At 46.2% G+C, this 22,162-nt stretch overlaps 2 protein-coding genes across 4 annotated transcripts in view; both read left to right on the plus strand.

The window, feature by feature from the left end:
- The window catches only part of PET117 (PET117 cytochrome c oxidase chaperone), a 138,854-nt gene extending 118,244 nt beyond the window's left edge, over window positions 1–20,610 (plus strand). Inside the window, exon 2 of the mRNA XM_078648954.1 lies at window positions 20,473–20,610. Coding sequence (XP_078505080.1) covers window positions 20,473–20,610 — 138 coding nt within the window. The remainder of the gene's footprint in view (window positions 1–20,472) is intronic.
- Window positions 20,611–20,741: 131 nt separating this feature from the next.
- The window catches only part of KAT14 (lysine acetyltransferase 14), a 532,685-nt gene continuing 531,264 nt past the window's right edge, over window positions 20,742–22,162 (plus strand). For 2 of the 3 annotated variants that reach the window (XM_078648952.1, XM_078648953.1), the window contains exon 1: window positions 20,742–21,119. In XM_078648952.1, the coding sequence (XP_078505078.1) occupies window positions 20,882–21,119 (238 nt within the window). In that variant the 5' untranslated portion in view covers window positions 20,742–20,881. The remainder of the gene's footprint in view (window positions 21,120–22,162) is intronic. The other variant, XM_078648951.1, reaches the window with a different exon arrangement.

Consider the following 22,162-nt stretch of genomic DNA (forward strand, 5'->3'; position numbering starts at 1 on the left):
TCTGCCAGGAATCCTTTGGACACCACGAGTGCAGTACGCACGCCAATACAACTCTGACCCTGATTTAAAGCCTGGAGTGGTGAAGCTGCGATATCTGGGGCCAGTCGGAAGACACTGGAGCACCCTCCCCCCCTGGCATTGGGATCGTTGCATGCTCCAAGAGGCCTGGGCAAGTTGCTGGTGAGATGTTGATAGTAGATCAATATACAAAAGTTGTGACAGCGATGCTGCAGTAATAACCACGTATTGTGCCGCTGTCCTACACAGGGATTGATAGGCTGGAGCAGTGCAAGGGTTGGGAAGAGAGACAAGGCACGATGACCCCCCCCCCAAGACACTGCACGCATGGAACAGGCCCGCGAGGAGCGCACAAGACACGGTTGCAGGCTGGTTGAAGTAGGTGGTGCCACGCAAACCAGTACTATACACTCGGTAGGTTAACTGTAGTGTGCCCTCTCAGGAAAAGTTCATAATGGGCCGCCCTGACGCCAAACAGCCTAAATTGAACTTTCATGCCGGAAAAAAGGGAGCTAAGCAAGTGCAAGAAGATCCAGACCAGGAGCCGATGGCACAGACGAGCGGTAGCCCTGGCGTTCAGACATCAGACGTAAACAATATCCTGCAAGAGATCCGTCAAGGGTTCGCAACGGTGGTGGACAAGGTAGACCGGATGTCGTCCAGGATGGATGCTATTGCGCACAAGTTAGATAGCCACGAAGACCGCATCACTGAGAAGGAGCGTTGCATATCTGAGACCGATGATATCACTGCCCTGCACTCGACTCAACTTAGAAGAATGGACAAAATTCTACGCACGATTGCAGCCAAGAATGAGGATTTAGAAGCGCGCAGTAGGCGTAACAACATTCACGTTATAGGTATACCGGAATCGACGAACACTGGACGTATGGAAGAATAAATTGAGAAGCTGCTGTTGGCGGCTATTAGCCAGGATGCTTTTTCTTCGCAGTTCATCGTCGAAAGGGCACACAGATCGCTTGGTCCAAGACCTGCACCCGGGACCCCACCGCGTCCTATTATCGCAAGATTGCTGACTTACCGAGATAATGATGTGGCCCTCAAGGCCGCAAGAAACAAGCAATCGCTGACGTATGAAGGTAATACCTTCTCTATATACCCCGACTTCACACCTATGGTGCAGGAGGAGAGGTGAAAATTCTTGGATGTAAAGTGGAAATTGTGTGCTGCACAAATTGATTATGCACTTTTGTACCCTGCGAAACTTAGAGTGACACACCAAGGGAAGCAACACTTTTATACGACTCCACAGCAAGTTGAAGATTTCCTGAGATCGGTGAAGCGGGCGAATAGAGGGGGAAGTGGGCAGGAAGCACAACAGCGACGAGACTGTGACCAAGATGAAGATTCTATGGAGCAATAGAACTGCCGAGCTGCATTGCGATCTTATAGATCGGACACTGGTGAACTGTTGTCTGTTGTTACCTGAACTTTCTAACGAGAGGTGAGACCTTTCCAATTGGCTTATCTACATGTAAGTTGTTCTATCCCGGGAGCCGCTCCCCCAAGCCCGGGCCCACTACAACACCACGTGAGGGCTTGAGGGGAGTGGGGGTCCTGCGTGACTGTCTGGTCTTGTCCCCCAATGGGTAGTCCCCCATGATGAACCATAGTACAGAGGATGAAGGGGATCTGACAGAGTGGTTATTGTTGAGGTGTGGTGGGGAGGGGGGGCTCAGGATTCTGGCAAGATTGGGTTGCTTCAGTGGGTGGGGGGGAGGTCTACGAGTTTGATTGAATTTTTGCACGGGTGGGGTTGGGGGGGTGGAATGTTGTGGGTGGGTACACATGAAGTCATGCCTTTTGCCTGTTTACGTTGCAACGATCGGAATGGATTGAGTTTGAGATGGCACACGTTTAATTGTTGCATTATAATTGACACTGTGAGCGTAATACGGGGATGGTATTGGGCACTTTCGGGTTAGAGTGACTTGCAGAGAGTTTCACTACTTTGAATCATGCAATCTACGGCTGTCAGTGATTTCAATATTATTACATGGAATGTGCGGGGACTGGGGGATCAGCGAAAGAAACGCCAAGTGCTGTCCTATCTGGATGGGCATCAGGTCCATGTGGCTCTCTTACAAGAAACGCACTTTAGACATCAACTTAACAACTCCTTTGCTAGTAGGTGGGCGGAGCGCAGAGTATTGTGTTCCTATTCCTCGTATGCGAGAGGCACGGCGATTCTTATAAAAAAGGGCACGCCGTTCACCTTGGCGGGGGAGAGATGTGATACACAAGGGAGGTACTGTGTGGTCTGGGGAAGGCTGGGCCCTGATTCGATCACTTTGGCATGTTGTTACGGTCCGAATGTAGATGACCCTCAGTTCTTTACAGAGTTATGGGCCCATATAGTAGACATCGGATCCAACCATATATTATGGGGAGGGGATTTTAACTTTACGCACAGACCGGATGTTGATAGGTCACACCCTGCCCGCTCATCATTATACTAAGGCATGTGCGGTGCTACACAATACACTCACGGAGAATAATTTTATTGATGCCTGGAGACACTTTCATCCTACTGTAAGAGAGGGTACACATTTCACGGCACAAGCGGCATCATGGGCGCGATTAGATTACATCTTTCTGTCAGTGGGGCTATGCCCTGCGGTATCAGGAGTGCAGCACTTGGCTAGGACCTTCTCGGACCACGCGCCTGTACGGCTTACTTTGTCCTCGGAGGATTTTGGTCCACTGCGATCCTTTTGGCGATTACAACCTACTATGCTGCTTGACACTGTTTTTCAAGAGGAGCCCAGGGAGGAGGTGCAAGATTTTTTTAAGCGAAACAAAGATACGGTTGACAGTGTTGAAACCATATGGGAGGCATTTAAAGTTACGCTGAGGGGGTTTTGTATAGCGAAAGGATCTGGTGTGCTTAAGGACAAATTGAATACTCTATCCTCACTGGAAGTTGAGCTCAGATCACTAGAGGAGTCCCTTGCCCTCCGCCCAGATAAGGCTCTTCAAGCAAAAATTAGGGAGAAACTTACGGAATATATAGAGGAAGCCCGTAGGGAATCCCGATTTCGGGGGCGTTACTGGACAGCTCGCCGTTATGGCGAAGGAGAGAGGCCGGGTAAAGCACTAGCTGCAACGATCAGAATGGCACGAGGCACGAATGTGGTGCTAGAAATAGAGGGGTTAGATGGGTTGATGTATAGAGATACTGCAAACATACTAAATGCCTTCCCAGCACATTACACTAAATTGTATGCTACCACGAGGCCGGACAGGCTTAATTTAGATGAATATCTGGATAGCGTTTCCCTGGGGTGGTTGAGTGATACGCAGCGGCAATTTTTGAGTACCCCGTTTGAATTGGATGAAGTGCGAGACGCAATAATGCACATGCAATCTGGGAAGGCCACGGGGATGGATGGTATCCCGAAAGAATTTTACAATACTTGTATAGATTTGATGGCCCCAATATTGCGGGAATTATATGAGGATGCACTAGAAGTAGGACTTCTCCCCCCTCTATGAGAGTGGCCCTCATCCTCTCGCTTCTAAAGCCGGGAAAGCCACCACAGCATTGTGACTCTTATAGACCTCTGTCCTTGCTTATTTGTGATGTTAAAATACTAGCTAAACTTATCGCCACGCGCCTTAGCCTCCTTATGGAAAACTTAATTTTACCTGATCAATCGGGCTTTGTTCCTGGTAGGGCGACATCTCACAATTTGAGGACCTTCTTTACAGTTATGAATAATGTCTCGGCTGACTTACCTATGGCAGCTATTTTTTTAGATGCTACAAAAGCATTCGATTCCATAGAATGGGATTATGTGTTTGGAGTGATGATACGCATGGGATTCCCTCCTATTTTTTTTATCCTGGATTAAATTATTATACTGCTCGCCAACGGCTAAAATAACTATTAATCGAAAAATGTCTCTTGAATTCTCCATTACAAGAGGCACGAGACAGGGTTGTCCACTGTCGCCCTTACTTTTTGCGATCGCAGTGGAACCGCTGGCAGCGAAATTGCGTCAACACCATAGGGATAAAGCGCTGCAATGTAATATGCGACAAATTTTGATATCCCTTTACGCGGATGATATCACGCTGTATATTCGTGATCCTCAGCCAAACATGAACCCCGTCCTTAGGGAGTTTATCACATTTGGCAGGCTTTCTGGTGTTCAAATAAATTGGAGCAAATCGTGTCTTTTTCCCCTTACTGTTGCGACAACTAAATTTCCCATGGATTACCCTATAGCATGGTGTGAGGATGAGTTTAAATATCTAGGGATTTGTATATCAAGAGATAGGGACGAATTAATGCGCCTTAATTATGGGACAACTATGGTCCGCATCTCAGACAGCATAACACGTTGGATCACCCTGCCCTTGTCTATGGCGGGTAGGGCAGCTCTGATCAAGATGGTGATACTGCCACAATTACTTTATGTCCCGGTTTCGATAGGGTCGGAGAGGGAGGAGGGGACGGTGTGATAGAGATAGAGTCCGAGACTTTGAAAAAGGTTTTAAGTGAAGGCTTTATTTTTATATAGGACTTTCTCCTTCTGCTTGTAATTCTCTCTCTGGCAAAGGCGGCAGGGTCGAGGGCCGGTTTTCGTAAGGACTCCAGCATGCTCTCCGTCAGGTGTCCTCTTGTCCCGTAGACTCCGGATGCAGTCACCGTAATAAAAGGAGAAAGAGGACGGATTTAGTGGAAGATTAGGGGACTTGAGAAAGTAAGGACCGGGAGTGAGGGTAACCTAGTGCACACTGTGAGTATATACGGGTTTTCACGCTTGTGTGGAGGGCTCGCCGGCAGAGATTGGGTCTCCGCTCCCATTGGCTGCTTTCAGTCAGGTGGGGCGTGAGAGCTAACCTTGAAAAACTGGGCAATCTCGAAGCCTCGGTTGGTTTGTGTCTCAGAGCATGATTAAGATGTTCTGGTGACCTATGTATAATTTCTAGCACTCAAGACTTACATTGGGATATTATGATAGCTTAAAATCTAGCAACTTAAATTTGTGTGTTTTTAAAATTTTGCGGCGTGTTTTAACATAGTTGCATTCTAGTGCTGTTTTACAGCTTTCTGCTTTGCTCTTACTCCTGCCGTGGCCCCGTTCCACCACGGGTTTTCACGCTTGTGTGGAGGGCTCGCCGGCAGAGATTGGGTCTCCGCTCCCATTGGCTGCTTTCAGTCAGGTGAGACGCGAGATACGTTACCTGACGTATTTAAACAATGATGTCCATATTCGCGCACAGCGAATGCGCACAGCGAATTTCCGCCGAAGTGACGCCAAAGTCAAGCCCGTCTGCGCCCGTCCGCGCTGAGGACGGGCTGCAGGACGGGCTGCGCAGTATTGAGACATCTTTGGACAGCCAGGTAACTCGTTCCTATGCCCTTTCCAAAATATTTGCTCTGAAGTCCCCTTCCCTTCCCTGTCACCATACCCTTCCCCCGGAAGCTTTTCTTGGGTCACCGGTATGTGGTTGCTTTCTCCGTACTAAAGAGTCATATCCCCCTTGTTCCCCTATAATGCACCCATCGGCTATCACCCCTGTTATGCCAACCTACAGTTTGGAAAGGGGCTTTCTTATCAATGCTAGGTCAATGATAAAAAATAACATTGCTTTTCATGAGTTCGTTACTGATAGAAGCCCTTCCTGGGTTTTTATTACCGAAACTTGGGCGTCGGACTCATCTGGTCCCCAGCTTTTGCATGCTATCCCCGAGGGATATGCATTACAAAGACTGGACAGACTAGGACGCAGAGGTGGTGGGCTGGCAATCATGTTTAAACTCTCTTCTGTCTGTCGTATTAAAACGCTTTCTGCGCCCTCAGACCTCTTCCAGGCCATTCACTTTGCCATTTCTTCCTCCCCTTCTGTATCCTTCACAGGTCTCCTCATTTACAGACCACCTGGCCCCAGATCCTGCTTTAGCCCTAATCTATTTAAAATCTTGGAACCCTATTTTGGCAAACCCCATCTTACGAATCTGGGAGACCTTAATTTTCATCTAGATGACCTTTGTTCTAAGGACACCCTCTCCCTGGTGGACCCCTTGGCCGCATGTGGACTTCATCAGTTGGTTGATAGCCCTACCCACCTGGCTGGCCACATTCTCGATGGGGTGTTCTCCAATGATCCTAGATTATCTGTAGGCCCCCCTATTCCTCTGGTCTGGTCAGACCATATGGCTGTTCCCTTAGAACTTAAAACCCTTTCTTCTTCTCTACCTCTACGAAGTTCTACTAATAAAATACTTAAGTGGAACTATAAGGATATCACCAATGACTCTCTTGCCCCCCTTATAGCGCAGGCTTCTACCCCCTCCTTGAAGGATGCCAGTGACGCTGCACTGGATTTTGCTAATTCTATTTCCAGAGCGGTTGATCTATTAGCCCCTGCCTCTCTACGCTATTCAGCTAGGCGGAAACCTTCTGCCCCCTGGTTTACGGAGCAGCTTAGACTGCTGAGGCAGGGATGTAGGAGGCAGGAGAGGCAATGGCGAAAAACTTGGAACCCTATAGATAGAGAAAAACACAAGCTGCTACTTGGAGAATATAAGACTAAGGTCATCAAAGAAAAACATGACTATTTCTCCAGGCTTACTTCGTCCCTTAGATCCCCTAGGGAATTATTTAAGATTGTAGATTCCTTGTGTTCTCTACAAACGCCCGATCCCATCATAGGTTCCCAAGAGTTATGTGACAAGATTGCTTACTTCTTTCATGCTAAGATCGCCGATATTTCTCTCACTTTGGGAGCACAGAGAGACCTTATGTGTTCCCGTCCTCTTCCGCCTCAACCTGTCTTAGAATCTTGGGCCAAGGATCCCTCTAAGACTTTGACCAACTTCCCGCCCCTTACTCTTGACCAACTAGATTCACTGTTAAACAGGACAAAATCAGGTTCACCTATGGACCCATGCCCTCTGAAGATTCTAAAAGATTGCAGGGAGGTCCTGTTGCCCCCTTTTCTTGAGGTAATGAACCAGGCTATGGCTGAGGGCCTCTTTCCCGCATCTTGGAAACAGGCCATAGTTAAGCCATTACTGAAAAAGCCCACTCTGGACCCGAACACCCTTAAAAACTTCCGGTCGATCTCCTTACTGCCTGCTCCAGCCAAAATGTTGGAATCACACCTTAATCAGCATCTCACTGCTTTCCTTGATGCGTCTGGGTTCCTGGACCAGTCCCAGCATGGCTTCCGAAAATTCCACAGCACTGATTCGGCGCTCACAGTAGTTACAGACAATATACGATCTAAAGTCGACCGAGGCCAGACCACTTTTTTGGTCCTCTTAGACCTGACCGCCGCTTTTGATACCCTATCTCCCTCGACTTTAACAGCTCGTCTGGGGGAGATAGGGGTGGAGGGACCTGCACTGAGCCTGCTGTCCTCTTTCCTTGATCAGAGAGAACAGAGGGTCAAGCTAGGAGAGTTCCTCTCCCCTGCCAAGCCTGTGCAATGTGGCGTCCCACAGGGGTCAGCCTTGAGCCCGACCCTCTTTAACATTTATGTGGCCCCACTTGCCAGGCTAGTAAGATCGCATGGGATGGAGGTGGTGTCATACGCCGATGACACCCAGATCTTGGTGTCCCTCTCCCACTCGGTGAGTACCTCCGCGTTCAGCTTCAGGAACTGCATGCAGGCTGTCTCCGATTGGATGATTTTAAACGCCCTGAAGCTGAACGGAGAGAAAACCGAGGTCTTGATCTTCCGCAAAGATCAAAACAGTTGGTCCAGTGAATGGTGGCCTCACTCTCTCGGAGCCTGTCCTATACCGTCAAATTCCGCCCGGAATCTTGGCGTGATCTTCGATACCTCTTTGGACATGTCATTACAGGTCAATAGAACTGTTTCTACCTGTTGGGGAGTTATTAAAGTTCTTAGAAAAATCGCCCATTATCTTTCCCCTCAAGCTCGTAAACAGACCGTGGTGGCCTTAGTCACATCACGGCTGGATTATTGTAACGCCCTTTATGCTGGCATCAATAAAGACCTCATCCAACGCCTCCAGACCATCCAGAATGCAGCTGCCAGATTTGTTCTGGACGTCCCCAGCACCGCCTCTGTTTCTCTTGCTAGGAAGAGTCTTCACTGGCTTCCGATCCAGGCCAGAGTCTCTTTTAAAATCCTATGCCTAGTTTTCAGTGCCCTATCCGGCGGCAGCTCTGAGGCCATAAGCACCCTTCTGATTCCGTACACCCCCAGCAGAAATCTTCGCTCTGCCAATAAGAACCTTCTTACCGTCCCTCGGACAAACAGGGTCAGATGGAGTGGAAGAGCCTTCTCATCTGTAGCCCCTAAACTATGGAATGACCTCCCTTCTGAGATCAAATCTCAACCCACCATGGCTCTTTTTAAGAAAGCTCTAAAAACGTGGTGTTTCACCAAGGCCTACCTGTAATCATGCTCTCTGACCTCATTATTTATTTGGCTAGGCGCCTTGACGCCCTCTGGGGCTAAGTTGCGCGATATATAAATTTGGCTTCATTCATTCATACAGCCGTAGTGTAGGAGTGCTCGTGCAAGGAACAGGGGAGTGGATAGGAGAACTATGCACGGGGCTATACTCTATAACTATACAGGTTACTCGGTAGGCTGGAGCCGACGTCCCACCCAGCCCGCCACTCTGCCCCGTACCTGTTGGAGCCACGCTCCTCCCGTGGGAGCGTGTCGGGTGACTCGTGGGAACGGTGGCCTCCTGGCTTCTCAGACTTCCCTCTGGTCTGCTGGGCTCCTTCTACGCGCTCCTCGTCGTTCGTCCTCTCTTCTACGATGTGGTATACTCCTTTCTCCTCCGGGAAAACGCCGTCCGCCACTTCCTGGGTTCTCTCTCCTTTTGACGTTGGGACGCTTGTTGTGGGTGTGTCTTCGTTCGTTGTATACTCCCACTTAAAGGGATTAGGCACCTCCAGCTCCCCGTCTTGCCACCAGTGGTCGGGGTCTCGTACTGCCCACGCATCCCGCGGGCTGGGTTCGGGCTGCTGAAACAAGGGAAGGGAAGTAGGTAAAAGCGGGGTGGCAGACCACCAGTCCATGTCCGGGGATTGTACCTCCATTGGGGAACCCACCCCGTCACACTTTACTTATTTTTGAATATCCCGTTTTATCCAGGAAATTAATTTTTTTAAACAGCTGCGATCTGAACTGACACGCTTGGTGTGGGGGGTAAGAACCCGAGGCTCCAGTGGAATGTTCTCACTAGGCCTTATCTACAAGGGGGATTTGGTATTCCCGACTTTGAATTGTATTATTATAGTGCACAGGCGCATTACGCCTTTTTCTGGGTGCATCAACCTCGGTATATGCCTCAGATAGCAGCAGAGCACTGGCTTGTCCTGCCGGTTCCTATTGAGGGTGCATTATATGCCCCACACCCTGGCAGAGACAAGACGCCAACGACAGTGATGAGTACGGTCAATGCTTGGACCCAAATAGGCAGGCTGTTAGATACGCCTATGCTCTACTCGCCACTTCTACCACTAGTTTACCACCCGACCATGCCCCTCCTACAGGAGGCTATTTTTCACAAGTTCTCAGAACGCACACGTTAAAACCTGGGGGGACTTATATTATGAGGGAAAATTCCGAACACTAGAATACGTGTTTTAGGGTATACGGCAGTCGCCTCTAGACGCCTTTCTGTACATTCGCCTCTGGCAGGACTTAGATCTATCACGCCAGACTTTCCTAACGAGCCCCCAGTCCTTGCGCCATTGCAGCGGATTCTTCAGGGTGCTACAGCTAAAAACCTGGTTTCGGTGATATACAAGACGGTACACGCGCTGAGGGAATGGCCTGTTGCGATAGCGAAAACAAAATGGGACCAGGAGCTGGGTATGGAGCTGACGGATAGGCAGTGGGAATTTTGCTCGCAACAGACTGAACAGATCTCGGCGAGCAGCAGACTTAGAATAATTCATTATAAGTTCCTACACAGGTTATATTATACACCTGCTCGCATGCACAGATACAAATTACGAGACTCAGACACTTGCGATAGAGGCCATGCCCCAGGAGCCAACTTCTTGCATCTTGCATGGGCTTGTGATGGAGTGCAAGCATACTGGCTGCAGATTTTTACTGCCCTATCAAAGATGATAAATATCACTGTGGAGCCTTCTCCAGTATTGGCGCTCTTGGGATACGTAGAACCGCTACAAGTGGCACACCGCAAAGTTATTGCGCTGGCGCTGCTAATGGCTAAAAGGAGAGTGGCATGTCGATGGGGTAAAGGAAGATCGCCTAAATTCAAGGCTTGGATAGATGATCTCATTTATTGCCAAGAACAACTTGAGACATACGCTGAGTTACTTCCAGTGACATCCAGGCCTAGTGATATTTGGGCCCCATTAACGTGCTATTTATTGGCGCGCGGTGATTCCCGCCCCCAAGAGGAGACTGGACTGATCACATTGAATAATACATCATGATTATGAATTTCCTACCTCCGTGAGGGTGGAAAAATGGTGCGCTGTATGGAGGGAATGCATGAGGGGGGTACTGGCCTTAATCTTTCTGTGTTGCACTGACGGATTAGCGATAGCTCTTAGATATGACCTGGCTGAGCTGTATAACAGAGTGTGGCCGGAGACTTGCTATTTGCTTTCAATGGTGACTCCTTGTCGATGCGTATCTACTGTATACTATTCCGTGAACATTTGCTATTGCTGCAGTATTATAGAAGTCTAACCCTGGATTGCCAATGAAGACTAAAAGTTATTGTGTGATTTGATTGCCACTCAATAATGTATATGTATGTGATTTTATATTTAATAGCTGTTGCCATTTACCGCTTAATGTATTGGATATTACAATATGCGAACTGTGTATGACTACATGTGTATCACCTAAGTTTGAGAAAATCAATAAAAAGAGTTAAAAAAATAATAATAATTATACAAAAAAAATTACATCATATACGTTTAAAATATATACTAAAATACATCATTTAAAACAGCATTTTAAACAACTCTGGCCCTCATTAGGTTGTCGGTTGAAAAGCCTCCGAACACATGTCGGAGGCTTTCCCACCAACTTCCTTAGTTTGAATTCCAACCGCGGTATAGGATTACGGCAGCCATAATTTGAACAGGCCGATCTATCCGGCTTGTTTTCGACGGGCTCATGGAGCCCGTTGACCAGTTGGAAGCCCACCATAATCCAGTGCAAATGGTGTTTCCACCGTCGGGATTATGATGTCGGTTTCCGACCGGCTTTCCATGTCGAGCTTTCTGACATGGAAAGCCTGTTGGAAAATGAATGAAGCCTCCAGTTGGGGGCGTAGGTGCCCCCCTTTAAATCCCTGCACTGTGTAACAGGCACCGTGAGGTGCCTGCCAAACGATGCAGAGATTCACTCAAACTCCCCTTTGTATACGGGAGCTTGTGCTGTGGGTTGTTTCCGCCCGCCGCACAAGCTCCGATAGACAAATGGGAGTTTGCAACTGCTCCGTGTGCGGCTGCATTGAAATACAGTGTGCGGAAATGCTGACCTATGATCGGTTGGTTGCCACTCCACAACGGTCACGTCCACCCAACATGCTATAGACAAATGGGAGTTTGCAACTGCACCATGTGTGGTTGATCGAAATACAGTGTTCGGAAATGCCGACCTATGGTCGGTTGGTTGCCACGCCGCAACGGTCACATCCACCCGACATCTTAATGACGGTCTATATTTTTGGCAACAAAATTGTTAAGTTCTATATTTAAAAATTCTATTATTACTTACTCTAAATCAATGTTCTTTACATCGATATTCTTACTGATGATATTTTCCTACCACAATATTTTAGACTCCATATTCTTGTATGGCGATATATTGTACTCCATATTTTGTCTAAATGCCATACAGCCAATAAGCCCACTATTCATAATTTAATGTTCTGATCTTTTGACAGTCAGTAGGTCTGCCATACTTAAACACCTGCTATATTCAGCTATGCGCGCCTGCTGTAGTTTGAGCACCAGGCTATGTGCCCAACTGCCTGCTGCACATGGCTTTTATGCAGTGTTTGGGTTGGGTTTCGACAGGGGGTTGGACGCAGGCCTTGGCTGCAGGCCAGGCTCTGCGCCAAACCCCACGGACCGTATGTAGCCGAAGACTATGTGCGGTGGGGTGTCAGCTGCCTGCAAGGAATTGGACGCTGGGCTTGGTCGCAGGTTTATTCTCCGAGTTTGGTACTTTTATATGCAGACCAACAAGCTGAAGATGGAGTTAGCAGAAGGTACCACTGGGGACTAATTGGCAAAACTCCCTTTAATTTAAACTTTGCCTTGACTTCTAGGAAGCAAAACTTGTGAGGAGAAGCATTCCTAAAAGTGGAGTACTGAGGGAAATTCCTCACACTTATATAGCCTATGGTGGCCGGAGTAAGATCACCAGAAACCTCACCCGTGCTGCCTTGGTGATTACTTCAGTAAGGTCCCTATGTATGCCTGACAAAGTTTTGGTTGCGACAATGTATTAAACCATGCTTATTTCCATTAGGATTTTGGGCTCTTGGACTGTTAGGAGAGTGTGAGTGAATGACTGAGACTCTGACCCATGAATACTAAAACCAGTGTGTTTCTCAATATAGGCCTTGGATGCCGTGGGATCAGTGAATAGAGCAGGAGAGACGGCAGACATGCATAACCCTTTCCCCAACAGCCTGGTTTTCTCCTGTTTCAGTCCTCCTTGTTTCAACTGCTATGATTACAACATAAGTGTACCTTTGTTAATGTGCGGTCGTCTATCTATCGGGCTTTAATGGAAATATCAAAGTGTAAATTATAGATTAGCTGCCAGATCAGCTTGAATTAGGGTACCGATTGCAAGTGTTATTTGCTAGCAGTTAGGAAATGAATGGAAACTTTGAGCAGTTGGAATAGTGTAAGGAACAAGTGTGATCAGAGGTTTGACTGCCGGCCTTGGATTCAAAAGAGTCGGTGAAGTGAGATGGGTCTACTTCTTCGTAGTTGACCTAGAGAGCGAAGTAAAATGTCTCAAGTATAAGGTAGAGTCCTTCCCAAGTCATATTCCGGGGTCTGCGCTCTCTGGCTGGAGATGGGGATCTAAAGTCTGTGGTGCAAATATGATGTCACTGTGGTGCTGCAGTTCTGTGTACTGAAAGCTATGGCAGAGAATTTGGCAAGGACAGTGTTTGCTGAACTAGGAAGTTCCAGAGAAGGGACCTGATGACTGAAGCAGCAAATAATGAAGGAACTAGACTCTGGGCAATTTGATGGTCCAGGTGTTCCTGGCCCTGAACTGTGCCACTCTGGTTTTCAGGCCATCTCTGCAGTTTGTCAAAAAGGTGCTGATTTTACTGGTATCAAGGCTATCTTCTCTTTCCCTGCCAAATTATGGGTTCGGGATGAAGATGAGACTTTAACTTTTTCAAGCATAGAAGCTGGTAGAGAGTGCTTGGAGCCCCATTCCGAAGGTGGAGAATAGACTTGACTGGATTGCTTTATTTCAAAGCTGTTGTGTAGCAGCATCCTGAAAAACATCTAAGAAAAATCAATTAGTCTAAGGGCCAAAATACAAGCCCAATATACTTGTCCGCCCCAACAATCTTCTTGCCTAGCGAAGTAAAACTCATAAAGTGTCTACAATAAATGAAACGTTAAGATATGCATGGAATGGGCCCGATTCACAAATTAACCCTTTCAATCACATTACTGCCATTTCCATCCACTCAGCCTCAGTCACAAGAGTCACATGATTGCATATTTCTCACTGAAGAAAAAACAAAAGGTCGAGTTTACCTGCAAGACACTCCCTTCTCCATTACAGATGGGGAGTTATGGGTTGATGGGTCATGTTTGAAATTACCTGATGGCGCTACTTCTGCTGCCTATGCTATTACGACACTCCAGACAATAGTTGAGACTGCTCCTATCCCACAGAAATCAGCTCAAGCAGCTGAACTGAATGCTCTAACCAGAGCATGTGAGCTTAGTACAGACCTGATTGTCAGTGTCTACACTGTTAGTCAGTATGCGTTCGGGTTAGCGCACAATTTTGGTCGCCTGTGGAAAGAACAAGGTTTTCTCACCACATGGAACACAGATAGTGCATGGAGAACTAATGCACAATCTTCCTACTGCCTTAACCTATCCTAAGAAAATAGCTATTGTCAAGTGTAGCGCACAGAAGAAGGTGACAGACAAAATAGGAGAAGTTAATGCCTTTGCAGATTTACAGCCCGCGAGACTGCAACGCAGCGAAGCACCACGTCTATGTATGTGGTTAAGTCGCAAGCTGAACGTTGGCATGATGCTAGACAGGAAGTGTTGGATATGCAGCAATCTGCCTCCTTTGATGAATTAGACCAATGGTCTAAGGAGGGAGCACTGGATGATGAGGGCTGTTGGATGAGCAAAGATATGACTAAAAGGAAGTTGCCCACTGCATACCTATACCCTCTGATTCATATGGCACCTTGTCCAGTCTATGTAGGTGCATCTTCAGTAGCAAAACAGCTTATGCAATTCTGGGACCATCCCAATATTGCTGGAACTGCCAAAAAGATAGTCCAGTCTTGCCTGGTCTGTCTTCAGTACAATCCTGGAAAGGGAATGCAAAGTCTAACTAGAGGGTTTGCACCACCAACTAAACCCTTTGAGGTCCTTCAGATGGAATACATCAGTTTGAGTGTTCCAATACCCTAAATATGTCTTAGTAGTAGCCTGCGCCTTCAGCAAATTGGTGGAGGCATATGCTACAAAAGACAATACAGCTCTCACAACTGCAAAAATACTCGTGAAGGAATTCTTCCCTCGATTCGGTGCTTGTCGAATTTTATGGAGTGATAATGGGCCTCAATTCATTGGACAGGTTGTAGAGTATGTTATGAAAGGGCTAGGGGGTCAAGCAGAAGTTCCATGCTGATTTTCACCTACAGTCAGCAGTCTTGGTGGAACGTTATAACTCCACATTGAAACTGAAATTGGTAAAAATACAGGCCTCGACTTCTTTGAAATGGCATGATGCATTGCCCTTAGCGCTGCTGTACATCAGATCATTACCTCATACACTTCTGACTTGCCCCATATGAGGTTATGTTTTGCAGGCCCATGAATATTTGGGGGATTCCGAAGCCTCACCTTATACATGATGTGCCTCACACATTAATGAGTGATTATCTGTCTCAGTTAACTGACAGTTTACTTTCCATTCATCAGCAGGTTCGAGAAGCTTTCCCGGACAAGTCACAGGGTGACGGGCATGATTTGCGCCCAGGTGACCATGTGATGGTCAAACTATTTCAGCGAACAACCTGTTTAGAACCTCTCTGGAGGGGCCAGGAACAGGTCCTCCTTGCCACCCGAACCGCAGTCCGAGTGACCATGAAAGAAAAACTGGATACATGCTAGCCACTGCAAGAAGGTTCCACACACTTTAGTGGCCCGGCTACATTAAAGCATCATCAAGACATTTTGGTCACAGAGACAGGACGAGCTGCATCACCTGAAAGAACTGAGGAAGTTTTTCCGGATCACACTATCCCCGGTACATCCAGGTACCTACTCCGACCCAGGAAGAAAGGCTTTCCAGTGCAAAACAAGACAGGTGAAGCATTGTCCTGAGTGGTTAAGTCTGACATCAAAGGGGGGGCTGTCTATTTGTGGCTACTCGTCTAAACGTCAGTGAAGAAACCAACTTCCACTCAGGTCTCTTAGGGCGCTACCTTTCTTGTCGTTTGCCGAAAGATGATGCCCCCCTAAGGAGAAGAAGTGGATTGCTGCGATAATGTGTAATGGCGGTACACTTTGCATCCTTGTTTCAACTTTGATTGCTGCTCTTATCGCTACTGTAATGTGGGTACTGAGGGAAGTAATGCATGGGGCATCCTTGCTCAACATTACTGCTACATCGCCTACTATAAAGGAACACCATCATTTCGATTTGCCGCAATATGAACAGGGGTAACCGCAAAATCTGAGAAAGAATTCATTTCTTCAAATGTTGCATCAGACACACCAGCTAAGCAATGCTACTAACTGTTGGATTTGTGGCAAGATTCCTACTCATCAGAACATAAAAGGAATCCCGTTGCCACCACTGCCATTTTCTCACAATGGCTCATGCCAAGCTTGGTTTAAACTACTCTATGCTTCCTATAAATTTAACCTCTCAGAAGAATGGGATGTGGACGACCTCAACCCCAAACTGAATAAAGTATGCTATCCCAACAAAGATGGGGACCCACAAGCAAAGGGGACCGTTTTGGAGATGGAAGAATATAGTAGAGGTAATGCAGCAACAAAATATGTGTATCCAAACTCTAGATCAGCTAAAGTAAATGGGCCACCCGTTATCTCTGTTCCGACTATTGCCCCCCTCTGTGTACAGAGTACAGGCAAAGTGCTAATGGGTCACAGTAACTGTACTACAGTGTTGCAAATGTCCACGAGGGGCCGAAGCTGCTTCCTCGCATCACGTCATACTTAGTTTGTTTGTGGAGCTAAGGCATACTACTTCCTACCTTCAGGCTGGTCTGGTGCCTGTTACATAGTCTTTCTTTTACCACCTGTGTTTCTAGCTCCCCCAACATACCACCAAGATTTGCAATTGTTCAATCACCATGTTGATAGGAGGGAAAAACGTGCCATCGAAGTCTCTGTAGACGATCAAACAGAGACCACATGGGAACAATATACAGACTTTAATAAAGGATGCCTTTTATAAGGGACAAAAACTGTTTTGGCTTATGCTAAAAGGGTTGTCTCTAGAAAAGTGTAAATTCTATGTTAGCATAAGCGGCAGCCGTTTTGACTGTCTCGTCCATTTAGTTTCTATCGTATTCATTTTACTCTCTGCTGTTCGCCTTTTCACCCAGCCTGTGTCCTTAACATTAGCTGACGTCTCTGACATGGTCAATCTGATGTATGTGCTGAGGGGCTGCAGCTGCCGGTGCACCTGGTATCAAATGTTTTCAAATGATTGCTTATTGCCTCCATAAACGTTCCTTACTCCCCCACCTCCTCTCCTGACCACCTGGTCACCCATCTGCTCTTGTTTGCCTATAGCCATTTCTGTGCTTAAACTTGTTTCCTCCAGTTTTCCTTCCCAAGTGATTGCACTGCAACAAGCATTATATAAGGGGGATGGTTTTGCATTCAATATACTTCCTCCCACAACACTCGAGGATGTTCGGATGCAGTCCCGCTCATGAGTATTTAATAAACTTGGTTTGTTTTAATTCACTCCAGTGCCGATCTCTCGTTTGTTAGTCTTCGGACCCGTGGATGAGAGGGCAACCCTGCAGCAGTGTGCCCGCACGGGGGTACATTTCCACAGAGGTGCTCTTCTTTATTCCCCATTGTCTGAGTCGTGTTCATTGTATGCTACCAGGAGATTTTTTTCCGGTTTGGATTCAAAATAATATTGCCTAAAATTGGGGCCAGGTCATCATCTTCCTATATGATTTCCAACTGGGGAGATAGATTCCGCTGCTAAGGGGTTAATGATAACTTGCTATTCATTCGATAATTCCCATGCCATCTATGGTGTACCATGTCTCGAGGTTCAATATTATATAATCAATTAGGCTTGAGTGTATCCCTCAGGTGTATGACATTTTGTCCGGTGTGTCTGAAATTGTGCTCCATTTAAAGTGAGAAGGGCATTTGCAGGCATTAAATTAGACAGCTACACGCACTTTGGTAACTTTTTATTGCTTTAAGATGATTCCTGGCGCACTGCAAGAGACCTCTTCCTCACTAGATGTGGGCTTTAGAAGCTTCTATGATGGATTAATTTCCAAATCTCCTCAAATTACTGTTCACTGCAAGTTTGAATATATATTGTGCAAGTGTTGCTTTTCTAAAGCTTTCCTCTAGCAAGTTAAGCAGTGAAAACTTGATATCGAAGTTGGCCAGTGGAAAATAAACATTGTAAATTTGAATGTTGTATAGATCACTTGTTAGCCTTAAGTACTGAATATTATTGTCAATGATTTTATTTGTCTTCCTTTTCATGTGGTGTGTTGAGATCCAGACTGTTAAGTCTCTCCTGGTTCTTCCTCAACTTGATTTAATCTGTAGAATGTGGAAGGCAATATATCGGACAAGCTCGACTTGGATCACAGCCCAACATTCCTCAAGGCAACAGACTTGGGGGTCGATTACGATGTCAATCGGAAAGTCTCCGAATCGGATTTGGGTCTTCCGATTCAGATTTGGAAGCCTGGTTTCCAGCCGAATCTTAAACCTTTCTGAACGAACAATTACGCTGTTCGGACTTTCTAAATCGGTTCTGTATCCGAACCGGACGGCATACAGAAAGTTCGATTCGTTTGGAGCTGGATCGTGTGTGTCTATGGGCCACAGTTCCAAACGACTCAGAAGCTTTTGAACCGAGCAATTACGATGACAGATTTGGACAGCCTTTCTGAATCGTTTGTTCGTACTTTTGATCGGCTGTCGGAAGCTGACTTTGGGGGCCCCGTATCAGGCCCCCCTTCACCCAGGGCCTTCAGAATTTGGCTTGTGGTGGTACCCATGGGACTCCCCTTTCCAACCATACACACTGTCGCAGGCACCAAGGGGTGCACGCCACAGGGTGCACGATTTTCTCCAGCCACCCCTTTCTTCAATTGGAGCCTGTGTATTTGGTCGGAACACAGGCTCTCATTGAAGTCAATGGGATTCTGACCGAATCGTATCTGGAAGCATCCGGCTGCATCGTAATCAGTCAGCCGGACTCCCCGGATCCGATCCATGCGGAAACCATTCTGAAACCAATTTGGTTGGAATGCTTTCCGACCTACATCGTAATCTATCACTTGGTGTTTAATAAATTGTACCCCCCTCCCTTTCCTCTATCTTTGCTGGCAGCCAGACTATGTTACTGCTCAAAAGCGAGAGATGGCAAAGGTTGGGTCCAAAACTTCTAGTCTCATATGGAAGGTTTCCATGTGGGTGTCTTGACTGAGTATTGTTTTGGCTTGATAGGATTTGTGAATGCTCTATACAGTGGATGTGGATAAAGACTTGATTCTCCAGCCTCCTTTGTTGTAACCATGCCAGTCCCGGTTTTTTGCTTTATGCAGATTTTTAGGTCTTGCCTACACAGTGCTCACACTGTGCTGCGAGATGCAATATTTACAATTCAGTCGTCTTACAACACACCCACAGCATGCCATTAGTTATTTTCGTTGTCTTTCATTTGCAATCTTTCAATTGCTGAGCTCCCGTAAGCTCCCATTCCTTTCTTATGTTAGCTCCTCCCTTGGGCAAGGACTAAGTACATGTGCTCTTCCTCGTCTTTGTTCATCCTTCTTTGTTTTGGTATTATTTCTGGACATTTGATGTGGTTTCCTACTTTTAACACAGACATACAACAGCTTATTTATGTTGCTTTCACCCTACTTGTCATCTCTGTTGACACTTTAGCCCCTTCCACGCTGATGACGAGCCCAGCTCGTCATCAGGTAGCCTCCTCGCACGCTGATGACGAGCCCAGCTCGTCACGTAACATGCGCTTTGAAAAATCTCAGCGTACGGGCGGAATTCCGCCCGCACGCATGCGGTTAGTTAATTACAGCCACAACTGTAATTCTCTACTCCACCTTTCTTTTGGGTACTGCACACCAATCCACGCAACTCCACTCTGCAACATGTCACTCAACTCCACTCTACATCACAGTGCTCAACTCCACTTCACTCCACTCTACTCTAGACCACTCTATGCCACTCTGCTTTATGCCACTGCACTCTACACTGCTCCATGCTATGCCAATCTACATCACTCCATTCTACGACACACTACCCCACTCTATTGCACTCTACTCTATGCCAATCCACTCCACACCACTCCACTCGTTGTCAGTCCACTCCTCTGTATGCCGCTTTACTCTTCGCTACTCCCCTCTTCTCTGCCCAGCTATACTCTTCGCCACTCCACTACTCAACTACATGCAACTCCACTCTACACTATGGCATTTTCCTTTACACCACACCACTAGCATTTTACCATGATTCTGTACAACATGGCTAAAAGACATTGGCAAAGACAACATCCATCACATAGGTTAGACTTGTTGGCTTTGCCAATGCTTGATTTTTTGTGGATATCTTCAGACGTCATATAGTCAATGGTTGGGCCACAGGACCACATTTGATAAGAATTGTCATCAGTCATTCAAGAATGTGTTTACTTAAGGTGAACAAAAGAATTAAAATTAATTTGTTACGTATCTGTTTTAGTAAGAAATGCAGTGGCCTGCCTAGTGCCGATAATCAGGGGGCAGCTTCTTTCGTTCGAATGAGAATACTGCATTTGTATGTTGGGTTTTTAAAAAGTTGTGTTTGTTCTCCTCAACTGTACTTTGGGTGCCCTGAAAACCTGCAAATGCCATAGTTTCTTCAATTTCTAGTCAGCTCAATGAATACTGTTGCTTAATGCTATGCTGTGCTAATTTGGACTGCTTCATTATTGTAGTCTCTTGTCTTTTAGCGGCTTCGAGAAGGAGTATTGAGAGACCTCGAACGGCAACATAGAAAAGAAGAGAACCTCCGGCTTCTCCAAGATCAAATCGCATTGACTAGACAACTGGAGGTGGAAAGAGAAAAGATGATGACTAAAGGGTCCTAATTCTTAATTTTACAACAAAAGCACTATGGTTGTTCACAACAGTTCATTTCTCATTTTGCAACAGTAACTAAAGTTGGAAGGAGTAGGTTAAGTTAGCAAAAACCTTTGACGCTTACAGCCACCCTCAACTTAAATCTTTTTAATTTTTCAGTGGTCTCTTAAATACTTTTACATTTTTGTGAACTCCAATATGGCAGAAAAAAATAGAAATCTAGACCAGACGTTCTCTTTCTGATGCAGTGGGATTGATAGTTGCCCTTTGAGTGAAAATATGAGTCATCATTTGGACGACGAGGCGACCCGCACCTCTGCCTCTGAAGGGCTGGAGGAGGGAGAAGTGGAGGGTGAGACCCTGCTACTTGTGGAATCAGAGGACCAGGCATCGGTGGACCTTTCGCATGATATGAGTGGGGACTCGTTGAACAGCGACCTTGGGGATGATGGAGACTCTTCTTGGATGGATGAGATATCTTATTACTGCGACAAGTGCCAACAATGGATTCTCGCAAGTATGATTCGTTTTGGTTTTATTTTTGTACTATATCTAGAAATTATTTCTCAGCATTTCGAACCAACCTTTGTTGCTTTTTTGCTTTCCATTCAATGCCAGTGTCTGTAATGTTATTTATTTAATTAGCCATATCCGTATTACACCTTACAGTCATATAACAGACCTGGAGGAAATATTTTCAGTTCAGTACTTTAGTTTGCTTGGTAACAGCATCTGTTACAGGTAGAAACCCCTCAGCCATGCTCATTTAGTGGCCAGATAAGACTGTTAACCCCTTCGCTGGTAGGCCTTTTCCCCTCCTGTGCTAAGCCCTTTTTTTGGCTATTTGGGGTAGTGCGCGCTTAGGCCCCTGTAACTTTTTGACCACATAAGGTATCCATGCCAATTTTGCGTCCTTTTCTTCCAACATCATGGGGATTCTAAAGATACCCAGGGTTTGTGGATTCCCTTGGAGGGGTCCCAGGAATTAAGCAAAATACAGTAAAATTTTTGTTTTTTTCAGAAAAATGAGAAATACGGGCTGTAAATGAAAGCCTCTGGGTTTTTCCCTGCAAATGTTATCAAAAAAGGGTTTGTGGGGCTGAAATCACCATTTTCCCAGCTTTTAGGGAATGACCGTCTTTTGTCAGAGAACCAACATTTTTCACACAGTTTTGGCATTTTTCTGGGACATAGCCTGTGTTTGCTATTTTTAGTGCTTTCAACCTCCTTCCAGTTAATGGTAAAAATGAGTATGAAAGCAATAATGGATCTTAGAAAGCTATACATTTTAGAAAGTAGACAAAATTCTGATTTCAGAAAGGGGTCATTTGTCTAAATCCATGAATGGTTCTTTATAGAAACTAACAGTTAAATTAAGGAAAAATTGAAAAATAATTGAAAAAAACAGCCTTTTGTGTCAACGTTTTCACCTGTAACTGCTTGTAATTATGACTGCTCTTTGAAAGCAATATACTGTTACATCCGCTGGACCTTCCTGGTTGTGGGGATATATAGGACTTGTAGGTTCACCAAGAACCACACAAACCCAGAGTCAAAAAC

Source organism: Lissotriton helveticus, chromosome 6 (assembly GCF_964261635.1).
Source record: "Lissotriton helveticus chromosome 6, aLisHel1.1, whole genome shotgun sequence".
NCBI lineage: Eukaryota > Metazoa > Chordata > Amphibia > Caudata > Salamandridae > Lissotriton > Lissotriton helveticus.